The sequence below is a fragment of the Callospermophilus lateralis genome, chromosome X (assembly GCF_048772815.1).
Source record: "Callospermophilus lateralis isolate mCalLat2 chromosome X, mCalLat2.hap1, whole genome shotgun sequence".
NCBI lineage: Eukaryota > Metazoa > Chordata > Mammalia > Rodentia > Sciuridae > Callospermophilus > Callospermophilus lateralis.
The window spans coordinates 41,404,716-41,423,804 of NC_135325.1; the positions used below are offsets into that span (position 1 = coordinate 41,404,716).

General features: G+C 33.7%; 1 protein-coding gene across 2 annotated transcripts in view; it reads right to left on the reverse strand.

Moving 5' to 3' along the window:
• Positions 1 to 427: 427 nt before the first annotated feature.
• Faah2 (fatty acid amide hydrolase 2) overlaps positions 428 to 19,089 on the reverse strand; it is a 144,719-nt gene continuing 126,057 nt past the window's right edge. For both annotated transcript variants that reach the window (XM_077107303.1, XM_077107302.1), the window contains exon 11: positions 428 to 651. In XM_077107303.1, the coding sequence (XP_076963418.1) occupies positions 476 to 651 (176 nt within the window). In that variant the 3' untranslated portion in view covers positions 428 to 475. The remainder of the gene's footprint in view (positions 652 to 19,089) is intronic.

Here is a 19,089-nt window from a genome sequence, read left to right on the forward strand (position 1 = left end):
GCACAAACACTCAGGAAAATCTAATGCTCTGCCATTTTTATTATAGTTCATTCCAACTATAATTCCCTTAATCCACAGCCTTCCTGGAAAGCACATAACTGTCATTCACTTCCCAGCTTAAGCACCATCTCCTCCATGAAGGTTCATAAGATACTTTCATTAGAATAAATTCCTTCCTTTAATTTTCACACTGCACACAAATTAGACACCATCACATCATCTTTTAAACTTTATTGCACTTATTCATTTACATGTACACCTTATCCAGTAAAGTGGAAATCAAGTACTACCATTATTATGCAAACAAAAGTTAATGCAGGAAATAAAAATAGAAAGAAAAATATTCTCCAAATATTTTCAATCTACATGCTTGCTGGTGCTTGATTTCATGCAACCAATAGAAATGTGCATGCATGCACATATGTGAATGTGTATGTGCATGTGCACACACACTCTGACCTTGGAAAATATCCTGCTAAACTTTTCCAGGACATACCCAGCCACCAAAACTTTTCTCCAAGTACTGAGCCACAGCCAGGGTAAGATGATCATTAAAGGGTCCAGCCACAACCTGGATGCCTACAGGAAGTCCTTTGGCATTCAAACCCAGTGGACACTGAGTCACAGGCAAACCAAGGGCATTGAAGACACCTAAAGAAAACAAACAGGGAAAACTTGAGTAGTCAACTTGTTTTAGAAAACTTATTTCACCCTTCATTTGGTCAATAATGAGAATAATAGCTATAGCATAATTTGGGTTGCCATCTGCTGATGACACATGTAGGGAGTTTATGTGTAGTAAATTAATGAAGTATCACAGAAAATTCATGATAGGAGCAATATTAACTATATCTACTGATAAGATGACTGAAGAGAGAAGTAGGAAAACATGTTCAAAGTTACTTTGTTAATAAAATGTTGTCTCATAACTGAACTCATAAATAAAATGTGAATGAGAGCACAAGGGTCTTCTCGGTATACTATTTCTAAATTGTACCCTCTGGTATTTTCAAAAAAATCAGAGTAAATGCTAGGGTAAGCTCATGTTTTCCCAGATATGTAATGTATTCTCAGATTTTCCATTCATTTGTGAATGTTTTGTAATATCAATTTGCATTAGTCATTTGTATTATGAATCTATACTGCAGAATAATTTACATAAACTAAGATTTCACTTTCAAATATAGAACTCAATAATTGTCAAAAAACTTAGAGTATGATGCAATCATTACCATATCCTAAGATATTCATCCCCCAAATAACTTCTTACTAATTACCATTTCTGTACTACCCAAACTCTTATCAAGCACTAATCTGTTTTTTTATCTCTATTGATTTCCTATTTTGGTTATTCCTAGCTCTTACTAACTCAAGGCTAAAAGATTAACTCATGTGTTTTTCTAAATATTTTAAAGTTTTACCCTTTACATTTGGACATCTGATTCAGTTTAAATAAGGTTTTGCATATGCTTTGAGGTAGGGGTCCAACTTTATTCTTAGCATCTGAATATCTAGTTTTCGTAGTATCATTTAGGTTTAAGATTATTATTTTTTCATTGAATTGTCTTGGAACCTGTATCAAAAATTGCAAGAACAGTAGAAATGGTAATTTCACAAGATGGGAGAATAGAATTCTCCAGCTTCAGTGCTTCTCAAGAAAACGCATGCAGCAAGTGTTCATGGATAAGAATATTTGTTAATATATCTACAATTAAAAGAGGCTGAGAAACCTGTTTGGACAACATAACTAAGAAAAGCCACATTAGCGGGCAAGAAAAATTGTTTCACTTTGACCACATCACCCCTCTACAAGGGGTGGGAAGAGTTGGAGAAAACTATTCAACTTCGTTCAATTCTGGAATCCTTGAAAGAAAGATGAAAATGTCTGAAATACAGAATAAGGATATAATTTCAAAAGCAACAGGAGAAAATGGCAGGTTATATTTAGAGGTAAACCAATTAGGATTTCAACTAATTCTCAACCTAGACCCTCAAAGTCAGGAGGGCTTGGAACAATGTATACCAAACCCTGAAAGAAAATAGGTGTCAATCAGGATTACTTTATTCAACAAAATTACCCATCAGAATTGAAGATGAAATAAAAACATTCCATAATAAATAAAAACTAAAAGAATTCATAACCACCAAGATTTCACTACAAAAATGGAATATTTAATGCAAATGATATAAAGACTAAACATGAAAACCAGCATAAGAATAAACCACACAGGGGACTCGGAAGATGGTGGTGAATGGAGTGCATCACCCCCGTGTACCGCGTCACTGCGCTGGTGAATGACGAGTTAGAACGGCCAAAAGCTATCTGGTTAGGAATTTCTAGCAAAATTGGGGTGCACCAAAACCTAGAGGAAGGATTTCCATTGCCCAAGAATCGGTTACCGGGGCTCAACTGCAAGCGATTTGTCCGCCCGGAGATTCAAGCTGCTTATTTAGCGGCTCGCCCCGCTGCTAGAAACTGCGGCGCGCGCTGGGAAACAGCGAGCTAGCAACGCAGAGATACGGCGCTGCTGATTCTGAGGGCTCCTGCCGGCTGTGCCCTCACTGTGCTCAGTGCTGAATTCTGGGTTTGAGACAGGGGAAGGAAGTGGTCCAGTTCTGTCCTCCACACCAGTCAGACCACCGAGGAAGCCAGCGGCCACCATCTTGGAGAGCTGACGTCACCATCGCCAGTTTTTGAATGATCGCAGCTCATTCAGTGATAGAACAGGTCTGTGACACTAAGACCATCTTCCATACAGCGGGGAAATCACATAAAATCTCTCCCCCGATTTCCGGGGGCATGATTAACAGAGTGAGTGAGAGTAGAGGCGTGGGGGAAAGGCAAAGGCACCTGACCCCCAACTCCTCCCTCCCACCAGTGGCAAAAACAAAACCTGTTTTGCCAGCTCTAGGAAGAGGGGCTAGCGGAGGGAATCAAAACAATAAGGTGCCAGTTCCCAAAAGCCGCGCTCCATGTCCAGGAAAATGCAGGCACAGAGTGAAGTTTGAACTTCTGAGAGGTATCACACTGGGATAGATCTGGCTGACAGGAGAAGCCAGGGGAAGAAAATAATTAATATTGGAGCCTAAATAAATAAAATTGCAATGGAAAATTATACAAAGGATCAATAAAACAAAGTGTTGGTTCTTTGAAAAGATAAACAACATTGATACTTCCTTAGCTAAACTAACCAAAATAAAAAAAAAATGTGAAGAAAAAGGAAATATCACCACAGACACACATTAAGTCCAGAGGATGTTTAGAAACTATTGTAAAAAAATTATATTTCAATAAAGTAGAAGATATTGACAAATTTCTGGATGCAAATGACCTACAAAGTTGAGCCATAAGGATAAAGAAAACTGAAATAGGCCAATATCAAGAAATAAAATTGAAGCAGCAATTGAAAGCCTTTCAATAAAGAAATGCCAAAGATCAGTAGGAGTTCTATCAAATCTTTAGAAAGAACAAATGCCAATCCCGCTCAAATTATTCCATGAAATATAAAGGGAGGAACAACTGCCAAATTCACTCTATGAAGCCAGTATCTCCCTGATACCAAAACCAAAGACACATCAAAGACAGAAAATATCAGAAAAATATAAAGGGAGGGAAAACTGCCAAATTCACTCTATGAAGCCAGTATCTCCCTGATACCAAAACCAAAGACATGTCAAAGACAGAAATTCCTGATGGACAAATAAATAGAGTTAAGGATCAGAATTTCATGATTATCTCAATATATGCAAAAAAAGTATTCTACAAATTTCAGCATCCATTTATGTTTAAAAGACTGGGGAAACTAAAGATAGAAGAAACTTATTTCAACAATGCAGAGAGTATATATGACAAACCACAGGTCAACAACACAGTGAATGAAGAAAAATTAAAAGCATTTTTTCTAAAATTGGGAACAAAAAAAGATATTCATTTTCACCCCTCTAATTCAATTTTGTTCTTGAAACTTTAGCCAAAACAATGAACCAAGAAAGTAAAATTAATTAAAATATGCAGAAGAGGTAGAATTATCTTTCCTGGTGACATGATAGCATATTAAGAAGACCCAAAAACTCAACCAGAAGACTTCTAGAGGGGGTAAAAATTTTTTATCAAAGTAACAGGGTACAAGATCAGCATTCATAAATCAATTTTTCTATATTCCAACAATGAATCTGTTGAGAAAAAAATCAAGAAAACTCTCCCATTCACAATAATCTCAAATTAAAAAAACAACAACAACCTACCAACCAAATAAAAAACACCTTGGGAATAAATCTAACCAAGGAGGTGAAATATTTCTACAGTGAAAACTCCAGAACACTCTAGAAGAAAATTGTATAAGGTCTTAAAAGATGAAAAGACACCCCCATGTTCTTTGATAGGCAGAATTAATATTGTCAAAAATGGCCATACTACTAATAGGGCTGTATAGATTAAATGAAATCCTCATCAAAATACCAATGGCGGGGCTGGGGTTGTGGCTCAGTGGTAATGTGCTCGCCTAGCATGTGTGAGGCCCTGGGTTGGATCCTCAGCACCACATAAGAATGAAATAAAGATAATGTGTCCAACTACAATTAAAAATAAACATTAAAAATTAAAAATATTTATATCAATGACATTCATTATAGAACTGGAAAAATGAGTTCTAAAATTTATTTGGAAGACTAAGTGACCCAGAATAGCCAATGCAAGAAGAGTAATTCTGGAGGCATTACAATACCATACCTAAATTTGTACTACACAGCCATAGTAATAAAAACAGCATGGCACTGGCACCAAAACAAACACGAAGTCAATGAAATAGAATAGAGCACACAGGGAGAAATAGCCCTAGACACTTTTTGATACTTGACAACAGTGCTAGAAATATACATGGGTAAAATATTTTGTAACAAAAGGTGCCAGGAAAACTGGCTATCAATATGTAGAAGAAAGAAACTCAACCCATATCTCTCACCCTGCACAAAAGTCAACTAAAAGTGGATCAAAGACCTAGGAATTACAACAGAATTTTTCTACAGGTATAATAAAATGTAAGATCAACACCCCAAGGTATTAGCATATGCACCAACATCCTTAATAAGACTCTTTTTTATTTTTTTTATGTGGTGCTGAGGATAGAACCTAGTACCTTGCACATGCTAGATCAATGCTCCACCACTGAGCCACAACCCCAGCTCCCTTAATAAGACTCTTGAAGAGCAAGAAATAACACCCAATATTACTAAGTGTGATGGCACCAAATTAAAAAGGTTCTTCACAGCAAAGGAAACAATTAAGAGTGTAAAGCGAGAGCCTACATAATGTGAGATCTTTGCCAGACAGGGCATTAATATCCAGAATATATAAAGAACTCAAAAAACTTAACACCAGATAATAAATAGGCCAATTAATAAATAGCAATAAAACTAAACAGACACTTCTCAAAAGAAGACATACAAATGAAATATATATATATATATATATTTCAACATCTCTAGCAATCAGGGAAATTCAGATCAAAACTACATTGAGGGGCTGGGGTTGTAGCTCAGTGGTAGAACACTTGCCTAGCATGTATGAGCCACTAAGTTTGATTCTAGCACCACATAAAAATAAATAAATAAAGTAAAGGAATTGTGACTATAAAAAAAGCAGAAAAGAAAAGCTACGTTGAGATTTCATCTCACTCTAGTGAGAATGGTGGATGAGAATGGTAAAGAGAGATCCTACATTTTGGGAACACATTTTTGCCACACACATGTCAGACAGAGAACTAATCTCCAGGATATATAAATAACTCAAAAAACTTAACACCAAACAAGAAACAAATAACTCAATCAATAAATAGGCTAAAAAGATGAACAGATACTTCCAGAAGAAGATATACATTTGATCAACAGATATATGAAAAAATGTTCAACATCTCTAGTAATTAGAGAAATACAAATCAAAACTACTCTAATATTTCATTTCATGCCAGTCAGAATGGCAATTATCAAGAATGCAGACAACAGGGCTGGGGTTGTAGCTCAGTGGTAGAACACTTGCCTCTCATGTGTGAGACCTTGGGTTCAAGCCCCAGCACCATATAAAAATAAACAAATAAATATATTTTTAAAAAGAATGCAGACAACAATAAATGTTAGCGAAGATGTGCGGGAAAACTCAAAATCATACATTGCTGGTGGGTCTGCAAATTGGTGTAACTAATCTGGAAAGCAGTGTGGAGATTGCTTAAAAACTTGGAATGGAACAACCATTTGACCCAGCTATCCCACTCCTCAGTTCATACCTAAAGGACTTAAAATCAGCATACTATTATAATGCAGCCATATCAGTGTTTATAGCAGCTCAATTCACAATAGCTAAACTGTGGAACCAATTTAGATGCCCTTTAATAGATGAATGAATAAAGAAATTGTGGTATATATACCCAATGGAATGTTACTCACCATTAAAAGAGAATAAAATTATGGTATTTGCAGGCAAATGGATGGAGTTGGAGAATATTGTGTTAAGGAAAGTAAGCCAATGCTAAAAAAACCAAAGGCCAAATATTGTCTCTGATGAGTGGATGCTGATCCATAATGGAGGGGCATGGAAAAAATGGGGCAACCTTGATGGGGAAAAGGGGAAGGAGGGGTGAAGAGGTGGCATGGGGGCAGGAAAGATGGTGGAATGAGATGGACATCATTACCCTTGGTACATGTATGATTGCACATATGATGAAATGCTACATCATGTACAAGCAGAGAAATAAAAAGTTGTGCTGCTATTGTGTACAATGAATCAAAATGCATTCTGCTGTAATACATACCTAATTACAATAAATAAATTAATTGCTAGTAAAAATAAATAAGCAATATAATGTGTTACATTGGAGGTGAAGTAGGAAAAAAACAATAATAAATAATGGCGAGCTGTGGAAAAATGTACATTCTTACATTGTTGATGGGACTGCAAATTAGTGCAATCACTCTATAAAGAATTTTAGAAATGGCTAATAAAACTAGTAATGGAACCAACATATAACTCAAATATTCCACTCCTCCATGTATATCTAAAATTTCCAAAATTGGCATACTGCGTGGATGCAGACACATCAATGTTTATAGCAGCACAATTCACAGTAGCTAAGCTATGAAACCTATCTAGGTGCCTATCAACAGATGAATGGATAAAAAAAATCACACACACACACACACACACACATAATGGAGTATTATTCAATCATAAATAGGAATGAAAATATTGTGTGTTCTGGTAAATGGATGGAACTGGAGAATATCATGCCAAGTGAAATAAGGCAATCCCAGAAAGTCAATATTTTAATGTTTTCTCTGACATGTGAAAGTTACATCAAAAAAAGGGGAAGAAAATACAAAGAAAAAGTGGGGGAGTCCAAGAAAATAGAAAAGACATCAGTGCAGCACATAAAAGGAATTGTAGGGGAGGAAGGAGGGAAAGGGAAAGGGAAGAATAGTGGAATGAATCTTACCTACATTTCCTATGTACATATAGGAATAAACCACATTAAATATCCTCTTTATGTATGTTCTTGAGGATGCGATTTTGTATAGTTTTATATATCAAAAATAAGGAGTGGAACTACCATATGACCCAGCTATCCCACTCCTCAGCATTTGTCCAGAAGAACTAAAATCAGACTAGTATATTGTTACAGTAACATCAATATTCATAGCACCACAATTCACAAGAACCAAGTTATGGAACTTGTCCAGATGCCCATCAACAGATGAATTGATATAGAAAATGTGATATGACTTATATATTTATGTGTGATATATATGTGATGCATCTATATATCATATATATATATATATATATATATATATATATATATATATACACACACAATATATATCACATATATGTGATATATGGACAATCACATTTTCATATATATATATATATATATATATATATATATATACATATTTATATATATGAGTTTTACTCAGACTTAAATAAAATTGAAATATTCATTTGCTGGTAAATGAAGAGAACTGAAGAACATCATGCTAAGTGAAATACCACAGTGAATCTCTACACCAAGTGTATCCATGAGACACTAATTTTAAAAATTATGTATATTTCAGAAAGATTAGAAATAGGAGAGTGGGGGGAGGAAGGAGAGGGAAAAGTGCTAGGGGCTGAATTAGAACAAATTATATTCCATGCTTTTGTAATTATGTCAAAATTATTGTTATATATAACAAAATAAAAATAAATAATAAACACTAAGGAGAAAATAAAGTGGTCAGGAACCTTTTGAAAATAGGGAATCAATGTAATAGAGAAAGGGGAGAGAGAAAGTGGGGTGGGAAATGTGGAAAGGGAGAAATGGTAATGAAATTGTCCAAACTATCCTATGTCCATATATGAAGAAATCACAGTGAATTTCACCTTCATGTGTATCTATAAAACATTAATTTAAAAAAACTATAAATAAATAGAAGAAGGAAAAGAGGGGGATAGAGGAAGAACGGGAAATGGGAAGTACTGCCCACTTGATTGGAGCAAAGTATATTCCATTTTGAGAGCCATCCATGGGCTGTGTGTGGACTACATCAGCATCACAGCCTAGTGAATAGGACAATATGATGTCTGGGAATTTTCAGTGGACATTTCCTATGGCTAAGATTGCCCAGACACATTGTGAGCCCTATTCCAACTCTGCCCAGTCCCACCCACACAGCATTAGAGATGGGTTGACCTGCTACAACCACCCAGCCATACAGCCTCTCAGAGGTGGGTGTGATCTACCAAGATGCCAATCAACTTGCTGACTGCAAGACAGCATGAAATAAGACTCCATCACTGAGATTTTATCCTTGCCTTTGATGTACCCCCTTAAATAAACCACAGGAGCCATTTTCTAATTGTCTAGCTCTAACTCCTCTGTAGATTGGACCTATCAGGTACTCCCTCCTTTAAAACTAAATCCAACTTTGTCTTTTGTTCTTCACTAATTATCTAGACTTTAATTTCTTAGGTTAGTTACATCCTCCTGAGCAGAAAGAACCCCCTAATGAGGTGCTGGATGCCTCCCCATATTCCATAGTTTCATGATTACATCAAAGTGAGCTCCAATATCATGTATAAGTCACTAATAAAATAATAAAGAAGACTGGCAAGAATTATGGCCTGTCCTTGATATAATTAGCCATGGGCTGAGGTTGTAGCTCATGGTAGAGCACTTGACTACCATATGTGTGGCACTGGATTCGATTTTCAGTACCACATATAACTAAATAAAATAAAGGTCTGTTGACAACTAAAAATATTTTGAAAAAAGATAATTCGCCTTGCTAACTGAAATTACTGAAATTGAAGGTTGAGAACAAAAGCATATGAGGAAATAATATTAAAGAATTTAGACTCTCATTATTTTTTTAATCATAATGAAAGTTTAAACAGAATAATTAAGCAAGAATAAGAAATAAAAGAAACCAAAAAATAAAATAAAATTTGGTATTGTGTGTTTGTTGACAACAAAACCTTATATAGAAAACTAAAGGTTCAATCAAAAAATATTAAAACTGATAAGTGAATTCAGGACAGTTGCAGGTTAAAAAAATCAACATACAAAAATCAGTACCACTCATGGGGCACTGAGTTCGATCCTCAGTACCACATAAAGCAATAAATATTAAAAAAGGAAATTAAGAAAATACTACCACTTACAATAGAACTAAACAATCAAGGACATGAAAGACATGCATATGATGGAACATTTATGAACAAAATTCACGAAAACACAGATGGAAATATATTTTGTATTAATGAATTGTAGGAATTAACATTGTAAAAAAGTCTATATTAAGTAAAGTGAAAATAAAATGTCCATCATGAATCAAATTCCATTTTTTCACATAAATAGAAAAAAATTCTTAAATTTCTATGATACCATAAAAGAACCCAATGTTCCAAATAAATCTTGAATAAAAAGAAAAAAGTGCTGGAAGAATCACATCCCACAATTCCAATGTATTCTAAATGATTGTAATAAAAACAGCAAGCCACTGGTATAAAAACGTAAATATTGAAGAATGGAACAGAATGTAGAGTCACAAGTTAATGGTCAATTTATGATCATTTGATTTTTGAAAAAAAATTGCCAATAATACAAAATGGGAAAAAGTCTTTTCAATAGATATTGTTGGGCCAACTGGATATACAGTTGTCAAACAATAAATTCAATACACACACACACACACACACACACACACACACACATATAGTAATGTAAAATTACTAGAAGAAATCACAGAAAAATTCTCCACAACATTGCTCTGTGAAATTATCTTTTTTGTTTGTTTATTTTTGGTTTTGGATATAATCCCAAAAGGACAGGCAATAAAACAAAAAATAGATGAAGGGATTACATCCAACTAAGGCACTTCAGCACAACAATGGAAATAATTAGCTAAGTAAAGAGACAATTTACAGAGTGTGAGAAATATTTCTTAACCACATATCTGAAAATGGTTCAATATCTAAAATATGTAGGTCAAACAACTCCATGACAAGAAAGCCTGTTTGAAAATGGTCAAAAACCTAAGTAGACATTTTCCATAAGGATACATACAAATGACCATGAGGTTCAAGAAAAAATATTTTGCATCACTAATTATTAGGGAATTCACATTAATACATCACACCAGTTAGAACAGATATTATCAAAAACATGAAAATAATAAGTGTGAGAATGTAGAGAGAAGGGTACTCTTATATTCTGTTGGTTGGAATGTAAATTAGTGCTGTCATTTTGGAAAAAAACTGTATGAAGTTATCTCAAAAAAAAATTAAAAATAGTGAAGGGAATGGAATATGGAGAGGGAGGAGTTGAGGGAAAGGGAAAGTGCTGCAGAAAGAATTAGAGAAAATTATATCCTATGCTTTTATAATTATGTGAAAATGAATTCTAGTGTTACATATAAATAAAAATAACTAATACAAAATAAATACAATATGATGCAATAATCCCATGGCAGAGAGTATAACAAAAGTAATCAATGTTAAAATTACTTATGCATTTCCATGCTCATTGAAATATTATTCACAGTAGCTAAGCAATGAAATTATTTTAAATATCCCTTATCAGAAAATTGGGGAGAAATGTAGTATGCACATACAAATGAATAGTATTCATTCTTTAAAATGAAGGAAATTCTGTCATCTGCAATAGTATGAATGAACCTAGGAGACATGCTAAGTGAAACAAGACAAGCACAGAAAAAGAAATCCTGCATTATCATTTTTTTAATAATTGGATTCTAATACAGTTATACTCATAGAAGTACAGAGTACAATTCTAATTATCATATGCTGGGGAAGATGAGACAGAATGAAGAGTTGATGATCAAACACAAAATAATCCAGTCAGACAGAAATAATAAGTTTTGAGTGTATTGTACAGTAAGTGACTAAAGTCAACAAAATATATATTTCAAAATAAATTAGTGGTTTCAAATGCCTCAGCATAAAAAGATAGACAAGATAATGAATTTCTTAATTAGCTTGATTTAATTATTCCACTTTCTGAGTTTGCATATGTGTCCACCTGAAATTATCTACAAAATTATGTGTCAAATATTATACTATATTTTATAAATGTAAACCACTATTATTTATTGATTAAAAGAGTATCAAATAAAATGTACATAAATGTAGGAATTTATTTTTGTGCTTTTAAATCTATTCCATTTATTTTTATATCTAACCTTATGCTAATACCAGATTTTGTTGATTGCTTTTGCTGTATAAATTTTTCTTGTATGTTGTCAAACTGTTTTGGCTAATGCAGGTCATCTGATTACATTTGCTTATTAATTTTTTAGTGAATTGTATAAGTTTTAAAAAGAAAATTCCATGTAGAATTTTGATAAGGATCACACAAACTCTACCAGAATTTGAGAAATATTGTGACCTTAATATCAATTCACCTTGTTTATCATCATAGGATTCTTTTCCATTTATTTAGCATTTTAAGTTCTTTCAGGAAAGGTTTGAAGTAAAGCTCTTGGATTTCTTTTCTTATTCCTACTTTATCTTTCTGACACTACTGTGAATAGAACTGTCTTAATTTTGTGCTTAGAGTTTTCATTGGTAGTATATAAAATATAATTTATTTTTGCATATTCAACTTTAACCTGCTTTAAAAAAAGTTTTCAATGTTTTTTGTATTATTTGTTTTTAATAATTTTCCAGCCAGCTCACACTTCCGAGGGCTACTTATTCTCTCCCCATGCAGGACAGAGGTGACCATTGGTGCCTGGAACAGGGATACTCCATTGGAATTCAGAAAGAAAAATGTCAGGTTGGTGCTTCGGTGCTCCCTCAAGAAAAACAGATACTAGTCAAACTAAAGAGAAAGAGAGAGTGGAGAGAGGTATCTTTAAGATAGTTTGATGTTAAGAACAGGGAATTCAAACTCTAAACAGTTATTATGTGCTTAGAATGAAGAAGACCCAGTTGATTCCCCTTTTAGAATCTATTATTAAATTTTTTCTTTGTTTCTTTAAGAAGGGATCACTTGATTTGCATATTTGGTAAAGACTTGGCAGAGAGTTGGATGCTGGCTGTAATTCAGCTAATATACCCAAGTGCAGGATTATAAATGCAGAAAGAATGTGGACTTGGATACAACTTGTTTGGATTCAGATTGAGATAGTGTGATATGGTCGACAGAGTCTCCAATTGCTAGCTTTAAGAATGATGTCAGAGGGTACCAGTCTGCCTGCCTGCCTTCCACCACAGCTTATTTGCCTGCAGAGAACATAGCACAGGAATGGAGAGAAATTTGGTAAGTGTTTGTTCTTCATTGACAGTCTGGACAAAATCCCTGTGGGAGGATTTATCTTATGGTTAAGAAATTGTCTTCATCCACCTTGTCATAGTGTAAAATGTTTGGGTTCTAACTCAATTTCTGATTTTAAAGACTACAAAATTTTAAAGACTACAAAATGTTAACTATGAATCTTCAGCCTCCTTCTTTACTTCTAGCCCCTCCCCTTCTCACCTCCAGTCTTTGTTTTCTGAGAGTGGACAGGGGAAAGAGGAGGGAAGAGCTAAAACTCTGGAGGTGTCTTTTAGAAAAAACTTCTCAGCCTTCCTGGAGATAAAACTCCAGAAAGAGATATTTTAACAGTGAATCAAACAGAAACTGCCTGCTGCTGCCTAGTTGTTAAAAACAAACAAAAAACAAAACCAACCAACCAATAGTGATAATTTAAGTTCTTCTTTTCCTATTTTTATGCCTTTAATTTCTTTTGTCTGTCTAATTGCTCTGGCTAGTACTTCAAGAACTAAATTGAATAGAAGTGGTGATAGAGGGCATCCCTGTCTTGTTCCAGATTTTAGAGGGAATGCCTCTCTGTTTAGGATGATGCTAGCCTGAGGTTTAGCATATATAGCTTTTACAATGTTGAGGTAAGTTCCTGTTATCCCTAGTTTTTCTAGTGTTTTGAACATAAAGGGATGCTGTACTTTGTCAAATGCTTTTTCTGCATCTATCAAGATGATCATATGGTTCTTGTCTTTAAGTCTAATGATGTGGTGAATAGCATTTATTGATTTCCGTATATTGAACCAGCCCTGCATCCCAGGGATGAATCCTACTTGATCATGGTGCACAAGTTTTTTGATATGCTTTTGTATTCGATTCGCCAGAATTTTATTGAGAATTTTTGCATCCAAGTTCATTAGAGATATTGATCTGTAGTTTTCTTTCTTTGAAGTGTCTTTGTCTGGTTTTGGGATCAGGGTGATGTTGGCCTCATAGAATGAATTTGGAAGAGCTCCTTCTTTTTCTGTTTCTTGAAATAGCTTTATTTTCTTTTATAGCCTCTACAGACACAGCTCCTGTAGCTGTATCTAAAAGCATTCATACTTCTCATTTTCTTAGAATTTGGCTGAAAATAATTCTCCAACCCAGTAAAATCATGTAAGTATTGATGAAAGAGTTGAGACTGAATTAAATGCTATGGAAGCTACTGTAATTAATACTGGAAATGAACTTGCCACTCTCAAATTTAATCTAAGATGCCATGCTTGTTACAAATATGTCTGTGTTACTTCAGCCAAATATAAAGCTTTCAAATGATATTGGGAAAAGGTAAAAAAAAATCATCTAATAGGCATTTGGCATGATAATAATAACAGCCTGGATCTTATGGAGTTACTTCAACAATTCAAGGATGCCCAGAAATGCAGTAGTGTCCTCATGGTTCCTGTACCTCTGGTTATACAAATACTTCATGTTTTAAAAGGCTTTAATCATAGGAATGTATTGAAGCATCCCACATGGTATATTTTTGGAATTATGTGTTTGCAACTAATTCTTTTCAATGTTTTAGTTGCCATATCCTCAGAGACGAAATCCAGGAACTTCAAGTAATAACATATCACTTGTACTTAAAAAACAATGCGGGAGATGTGGGAAGCTAAAAATTAACTGTGGGAGTATCTGAGCCATTTCTAAGCTATGGTGAACACCTCAGAGAACTCTTGGTATTATCTTACTGATCTGAGACTACTTCAGTGCCTTGGCAAAAATCCTGCTGAAAGAGAATTCTGTGATACTATGAAATTTATTGGCTCCGATAGCCCTAGTTTCAAATGCAACTCACTAGAGGTAGAGAGAGATACCAGTGCCCCAACTAGCCTTGAAGCACAAGCTGCCTGGAGGTAGAAGAATTCCTGTGCAAGTGATAAGTCCCCAATCAGGCCAACTTCAACACAACCTCTTGCTTTTTATTTACCTTGAAGAACCCCTCCTCAAATAAATTCCTTTGGTGTGTTTCAGTATAAATGAAGCATTCATAGGCTTTTCCTTTGTTAGGATCAGACTGATCAGGATTTTTCCACCTATCAAGCCCCTGGTTTAAAAATGTTTTCCTTAATTTTGCTTTATTTTTTGATATTACTTTTTCACCCTTTTATTTTGAGCCATCCCACACCTCAGAGGGTTACTTATTCCCTCCCCATGCAGGCCACAGATGCCAGAGAACTAACACCTAACATATAAAGAACACAGAAAAGTAGCACCAAAATCCCCCAAAATAATCCAATTAATAAATGGCAACAGAACTACATATACATGTATCAAAAGTAGGAATATGAATGACTAAGAAATATGTGAAAATATATTCAACATCAATGGCAATTAGGGAAATGCAAATACAAACTATATTGAGATTTCATGTCAATCCAGTCAGAAGGACAATTATCAAGAATATAAATAACAAATGCTCATGAGGGCATAGGGGATAAGGTATACTCATTCATTGCTGATGGGACAGCAAATTAGTAGAACCACTCTGGAAAGGAGTTGGAAGATCCCCCACAAAGACAAAAATAAAATCACCATATGACTCAGCTATTCTACTCCTTGGAATTTTCCCCAAAAGGTAAAATCATCATGCAATTATGATATGGTTGCATTGGTGTTTATAGCAGCTCATCTTAAAATAGACAAAATTATGAAAAAAAAGAGAAGAAATCCCATGAATATGAAAAAGATATCAATGTATTAGAAGAAGTGGATTGAAGACATTGGAGGATGGTTTGGAAAAGAGGAATAGCGAAATGAAATTGACAAAATTATGCCATGTACATGCATTAAAATGCCTAATTATAAGAATAATAATAAATATAATCTCCAATAGAGAAGAGAAAGGAGAATAGGGGGATGATGGAAGAGGAGAGGAAAAAGCATAAGGGGATGTACTGGGAACAAAATTGGAGCACATTATTTCCCAGACATATTCAATCATGTCAAAATGAACCTCGGTATTATATATAGCTATAATGCATCAATTTAAAAAAGAAAGAGTTGACACAATGATCAAGCGGTTTTATCCCTGTGTGAAAAGTTGTTTCAACATATGCAAACAAATAAATTTAATTCACCATATAGATAGCATTATGGGCAAAAATTATATGATCATCTCAATAGATACAGAAAAGGCCTTTGACAATATCCAGTGCCCATTTATGTTAAAAAAAAACCTGGATAAACTAGGAATAGAAAAAACTTACTTCACCATTACAAAGACAAAATAGGACAAACTGAAAACCAACAACATATTAAAATAGCAAAACAAAACAAAACAAACAAAAATAATTGAAAGCATTTGCCCTAAATCAGAAATAAGACAAGACTAACCACTCTCACCACTCTTATTCAGTAGAGTTCTTCAAATTCTGGTCCCCTAATCAGTCAAGAAATTTAAACAGATTTTTAAGAAAGTAGTCAAATAATAAGTTTATTAGCAATGTGACACTATATCTAGAAAATTTTTAAAAATTGTGCCATAAGACTTCCAAAGTTCATAACAATTTTTAACAATGTAGTAGGATAAAATATCAACATCCACAAAACAATATATTTCCTATACTGCAATAATAATTTTGCTCAGAAAAATTATATCCTTCACAATAACTTCAAAAAGTACTTGCAAATTAGTTGAAAGACCTCTACAGTAAAAACTGTAGAACACCAAAGAAAGAAATTAAGAAGACTATCATTCTAAGTGAAATAAGTCAGTCCCCCAAAGTCAAAAGTTTTCTCTGATATTTGGAAACTAATATAAAATAACGGGAATGGTGGATTAAAAGAAAAGAATAGAAGAAAGATAGTAGAATAGAGATAAAAAAGAATGAAGGGAAGGGAGGTGGAATGGAATAGAAAAATACAGTAAAGTGAATGTGACCTAACTTTCCTATGTACATATATGAAGATACCACAGTGAATCTCACCATCATGCACATCCATAAAACATTATATTTTTAAAAATTATAATAGCAGAAAGATCAGTAGGCATGAAGATAATGGAAGGGAAGACAGAGACAAACCCACATTTTTAGTACTTTGATACTGAAAAAAGGTGTAATAAATAGATTGAATAAAAAAAAGCATTTTAAATGATTTGTACTGGGAAAAGTGGATATATATATGTAGAATAATAAAACTAAGTCTTTGTCACCCTACACAAAAGTCAAGTAAAAATGGAACAAAGACATAGAAATGAGATCATAGAATTTACAATTTCTTGAAGAAAACAGGCTCTACACTGCAACATATTGGCAGAGTCACAAGACTATGACTCCTTAACAAGACCTCTAAACATCAAGATATAACACCAAAAATCAATGTGGGATGACCTCAAATGAAGAAGATTCTGCACAGTAAAGAAAATAATTAAGAGCATAAAATCAGAATCTAAAGAATCGGACAAAGTATTTTCCAGCTGCTCCTCTGACAGATTAATATCCAGTGTATATAAAAAAAAACTTACCCCCAGGGTACATAAATTGGCAAAAGAATTAAAGAAAAAGAATGACCAACAAATACATTTGAGAAGTTCAATGTTTTTATCAGTAAGAAAAATAAAATAAAAATTGCATTGAAATTCCATTTCATTCCAGGTAGAATGGCAATCATCATGAATAGAAATAATAAATGCTAACAAGGATGTTGGGGGAAATACAGATTAATGCATTTCGATGGAACTACAAGTGAGTACATCTACTTTAGAAAGCAGTATGGGATTTATCAAATTACTGAATGAAAATACCATATGACCCATCTATCCAACCCTTGATCTTTATGCAAAAGAGTGAAAACAGTATAGTACAGTGATACTACCACATAGTGGTAGAATTCACAATAATCAAGTTATGGAACTAGATCTGGTGCCTGTCAAAAGATGAACAGCTAAAGAAAATGAGATATGTTTTCAAAATAAAGTTTACTCAGTCATAAAGAAATATAAAAGTATTAGCTTTGGTGGTAAATGAATAAAAGTGGGGAAAATCATTTTAAGTGAAATAAGCCAGATACAGTAAGTCAAATGTTTTCTCTCATATATAAAAACAAGAACAGAGTTAGGGATAAAAGTAGGGTGGAACCCACAAAAATAGAAAGACAATAAGTGATGTAAAGAAAGGAGATTGAAGGGGAAATCGAGGAACTGTGGAATAAAGTTGACATTTTTATGGTATGTTCATGAATGAATATACCACAGTGATTTCAACTTTTTTGTAAAACAATAAATTAATATAAGAAAGACCAGTAGGATACAAGTAGGGGAAAAGAGGAGAAAAGAGAGAATGGCAAGAGAAAGTATTAGGGACTGAAATGGAGCAAATTATAATCTATGCATATATGATTGTGCCAAAGTGAACCCAATATTATGTATGACTCTAATGCACCACTAAAAACATCACAAAACACCTAATTTATTAACCTACTGAATAATATTACTTTCATTTTTTATTGAATTTGAGGACTTGAGAGAAACATTTTCTGTAATTTTTTTAGGTTTATTAATACAGGCCCTTTTTTCCCCAAAGTGATTGAATTTACTATGGATTTGTAGCTCCACTCAAAGCAGTGGTGAATACTTGGTACTGAAGTGGGTTCACATTGAATGATAGTAGTGATGTTTAGATATTTGCCAAACCTGGGGATCTTAGTAAATAGGAAGTATATCACCAATAATTCAATTGTGTAACAGTATAATATAATAATCATTTCAGAAGATGAACAAAAATCCATGTAATATGATAAAGGAAAGGAAAAAGACATTCTCAATATCTTACAAAACTTCACCAATTAATCCCTTTGACATTACAGTGAAGGAAATGTAAAATACAAATTTTAGAAAGTTAACAGGTGAAATGTCCAATGAACTAAATGATGGTCTAAGAAATGAACTAAGAGAAAAAATATAAGAAGCAAAGAAACATTTCAGTAAAAATAGATTCTGAAAACATAACATAAATTCTAGAAATAAAAATGTGATAAATAAAATTAAAATAATCTCCAAGAAATTAGACCACATTTAAGAGAGATTTTCATCTCTTTGCAACAGGATATATGATCCTTAAAATAGAGTCATCAATAAAGAAAAGGTGATTAGAGACCATGACTGGAATATTTCAGAAATATGGGACAAAATTAAGAGACCAAATCAAAAAATGATTAGCATAGAAAAAGTCAGCAAGGTATAAATTTAGGGAGTGCAAATACTTTTCATTGTGATAATATAAGAAGAAATTTTATGGTATTAAAT